The 4,105-nt window shown below is 35.4% G+C and overlaps 1 protein-coding gene across 1 annotated transcript; it reads left to right on the forward strand.

The window, feature by feature from the left end:
• Nucleotides 1-529: 529 nt before the first annotated feature.
• Nucleotides 530-1,126, forward strand: LOC145685502 (uncharacterized). Its single transcript, XM_081757897.1, has one exon. The coding sequence runs from the start codon at nucleotides 530-532 to the stop codon at nucleotides 1,124-1,126; it is 597 nt and encodes a 198-aa protein (XP_081614023.1).
• Nucleotides 1,127-4,105: the final 2,979 nt, after the last annotated feature.

Here is a 4,105-nt window from a genome sequence, read left to right on the forward strand (position 1 = left end):
CCTACTTTAGCGAAAATTCAGCGCGTTATAAATGAAGATAGTGACCTACCGAAGTTTTCTATTTCTACTCTTCGAAGATTCATCATTGATATGGGGTTTAAATTTATAAAACGTGGCCGCAAATCGTTGTTGATTGATAGAGAAGACATAATAACATGGAGGCATAGGTATCTGAGACAAATAAGAAATTATAGAGCTGACGGCAGAACTATTGTTTATACAGATGAATCGTGGGCGAATGCCGGAATAACCAAATCAAAAGCTTGGAAAGACACATCAATTAAAACAGCAGAACAAGCGTGGAAGGAGGGAGGAGGGGCTAACTCCAGGTCTCAAACCGCCGTCGGGAAAGGGACGGAGGGTCATCATAATGCATGCAATGTCCGAAAATGGCCTAATTTCTGACGCCGCCAAATTGTTCCACGGTAAAAAATCAGGTGACTACCACGGCGAATTGGATGCTGCTGCGTACGAAAATTACTTCAAAGAAACCTTATTGCCTAATTTGCCCCCCAATTCAGTTATTGTAATGGATAATGCACCAACGCATTCCGTGAAAGTTGAAAAAGTTCCTACAAAATCATGTTCAAAAAAAGTAATCGTCCAGTGGTTAGAAAGTAAAGGAATTGCGTGTGATCCGACCTGGAACAAATTTGAAGTAATTGAAGAATTGAATAAGACATTGCAAAAGATAGAGGTACCGTATAAAATTTACATTTTAGCAAAGGAAGCTGGTCACGAAGTGCTACGGCTGCCCCCTTATCATTGCGAACTTTCCGCCATAGAGATGGTTTGGAGCAAAATTAAAGGATACGTAGCAGGGGAAAATCAAAATCGTAGTAGTTTAAGTGTTATAGAGACATTACTTAGGGATGGCATGGAAAAGGTTACAGATGAAGACTGCAGAAATTACGTAAAACACGTAAAAAATGTTGAAAAGGAAATGTGTGAAGCAGACGGTCTTATCGAAATAATACACGACAAGATATTAATAAATCTCGAGAGTGACACGTCAACTAGTTCTGAAGAGGAGGAGGATTGTGACATTTGGGAGGGAGCAATTGATAATGCAGTGGAAGACGAAGGAATGGAAGACGAAGAGGACCTCGGAGTTAGTATTCTATAAGACTGACCTTACATGGTAAGTTTTTCGACGAATTTATTTATCTCATTTCATTTCCATAAATTTGCTTTACTTTCTCACAGAATGCAATTAAATTATGAAATTTATAGTTTAGGTTAGATAACTTACTACGAAAGTAATGTTACAGTGTGAACGTAATTAATATTAGTTGACCTTTTATATATATATATATATATATATATATATATATATATATATATATATATATATATATATATATATATATAGTATTTGGAAACAAAACAATGAAACTATTTTCTTCTCTTCCTTCTTTTTTTCCTGCCTGTTCAGTGCTCGACATTGGAATTCCTTGGTCTGAAGCAGACGACACCATTCCCTCGCGTTAAGCAGCGGCAACGCTGCACTTCGCTTCCCCTCACTTCCGCTTTGTTCCGAACTAAAGGTGAATTTTAGTATAGATACTAAGTTTCATCTAAGTCGGATAACATTGTCATAGAAAGGCCGTATGCCACATGGACTGTAAGACCTAGGTAAAATAAATATGATATTCGTAATCAGCGTGTTCGAAAACCGCTGCATACACAGTTTCATCTAAATAAACTAAAATTGACATCAAGCGCCTATCCCCATAAACTGTAAGGCCAAGGTAAAAATGAATATCATATTCGTTACCAGCATGTTCGAAAATCTCTAGATATGGAGTTTCATCTAAATAGGCTAAACTTGTTATAAAAGGGCGTATCCCACGTAAGCTAATATAATATTTGTAAATAGCATGTTCGAAATATGGATGGTAGAAGAATCTAAGTTTCTGCTTCTGGGTTAAAAACCAGTTCTTGTATAAGTTGGTAATAATAGACAAAAAGAAGTTCCACAGTCTGTAACAATCTCTGCTATTTTAATTAGGGATTGAAAAAAGATACCTTAAAACAGAACGAGTACACCCTTATATGCTAAATAGGGGTTTGAAGATTGCTGTGTTGTAATATGTATTCGCACTTTTTACTCTCTGCTATACTAAATAGAGGTTGGGATTTCTATTATGTACCATTGCCCTATGTAATCTCTAGTACGTTAAATAGGGATTTAAAAAGATGGCCATACTCTTTTTTCAGCTCTTCTACGTTACATAGGGGTGTTGCGAAAATAGGTGTTCATAGTTTTATGTAAGGTCTACTATGTTAATTAGGATTTGGAATATGTGATCATAGTCTTGCGTATTCTGTGCTATATTACATAGGGCTGATAAAAGGTACCCCTGCTATACGTTCATAGTCTTATGTATTCTTACCTGTGTTAAATAGGAGTCCACAAATAAGTCCTACTCATTTATCAGGTCTCCTATGTTGAAAAATAGCTTGTAGTCTTACTTGTGTAATCTCTACTATCTTATGTTGAGTTTGAAAAAAGTGTTAGTAAAAGTGAACGAGTTCTACGGAGGCACTCAGTTTTCCGTAGGTGGATGATACACGTGACTTGGCTGTAATCTTGTTCTTACATAGAGGATGAGAAAATAAGCCATAATCTTTTATCAACTCTGTTATGTTAGTAGGTTGCTGTTTTATGTAATGTTTCTGCGCATGCGTTTGTTTGTAGTCTTAGAGAGTGGTCGTTATGGGCTACAGCCTTTATGCTCTTCATTGAATGCTGCTGTAACCGGAACTGGAACCGGGCTGGTTCCGAAACTGAGCATAAAAGAAATTAATAAAGTATCTCTAGTCTTCTTTCCCTGTAAAAAAAAAAAAAAAAAAAAAAAAAAGTGGTCGTAAAAGGCTACAAAAAATTACTATACCTGGTTACAAAGATTATCGTAAATCTGGTACAAAAAAACGACCCCAAGTGCCACCACACTACTCAAATACTTCATTCACCTTGGATTTTCCTAGACAGAACTTGGGGATGGTAGCGAGGAGCACAGTGAACGCTTTTTATAAATACATTGAAGTAATTGATAGTAGATGAAAGAGGAAATGGTACTATACAATGATATGAGGGAAACATTTTGCGATTAACCCATAACGAAGTGATTGTTTCCTACAAAAGATAAGGACCTGTACTTTTGAGTACCAGTTTTTTTTTATAAATCCGTTGGACCCAGCAACACCGCAACCGCTCAGTTTAATTGCGCATCTACTTTAGTATTAGGTATTTGACAATAGAAAGTAAACCTTTTCTGTACGATATTCAAATCGTATTCCTGCATTTTTTTATGCATATATTACTTGGAGAGCGAACTGTTTGTTCTTTGATTATAGTTAAATATTCAAATATCATACACTTAGAAATTATTACTGTTTCAATGTAATAAAATGCTCTTAATGGTATGAATAACTACGGCAAAACTAATTTAAAATTCGCGATCAGCGGGTGCAAATCATCAAGAAACCGCTGGAAAGTCTTCCAAGTCAGAAACGTGGAATCATTTGTAGACTAGTGTTATTTTTGCTGTACCTTTGTTCTTAAATTAATGACCAGGTTTTCTTTCGTCAGAATGTTAGTTCCTTAATTTCAAGTGGTGAAGTTGAGATACCAAAACAAAATTGAAACTGTGCCAAAAATGCGAAACTAAAACGTGTGTGAGCGTGATGCGGCTAAATAGTTAAGCATGTCATTACAACACATTTGTGAGAATTTCTCTTGTTTCTATTCACCTACGAGTATTTTTCAAATTAAATCAATTAATAAAGCGCATATTTTTCAACTACAATTAATAATTAAATACTTAAGCCTTTGCTTCTCCCAAAGAATAAATATATGTAAAGAAAGAAAACATTTTATGAAACATTATACTAGAGACTAGAAGAAAGAACGTTACAATAAAATTTTGGAGCAATATTTACAGTGTTGCCAAATGCCGTGGTTTCGCCTAAAACTACTGGACAGCGTCGCAAATCTGTATTCAATATTGAAGGGAAGGGGCAAGTAAGACAGCTTTTTTTTTTCTTTTATTCTTTTTTTTGTGTTTGATCAGCGATTTTCAAAATATTTGTGAAGTTGAAA

The sequence above is a fragment of the Thermobia domestica genome, chromosome 5 (genome assembly GCF_964235325.1).
Source record: "Thermobia domestica chromosome 5, izTheDome1.hap1.1, whole genome shotgun sequence".
Classification (NCBI taxonomy): Eukaryota; Metazoa; Arthropoda; class Insecta; order Zygentoma; family Lepismatidae; genus Thermobia; species Thermobia domestica.

What these genes read in the sequence shown, in the direction of transcription:
- LOC145685502 (XM_081757897.1), top strand. Translation starts at nt 530, where the DNA reads ATGGATAATGCACCAACGCATTCCGTGAAAGTTGAAAAAGTTCCTACA.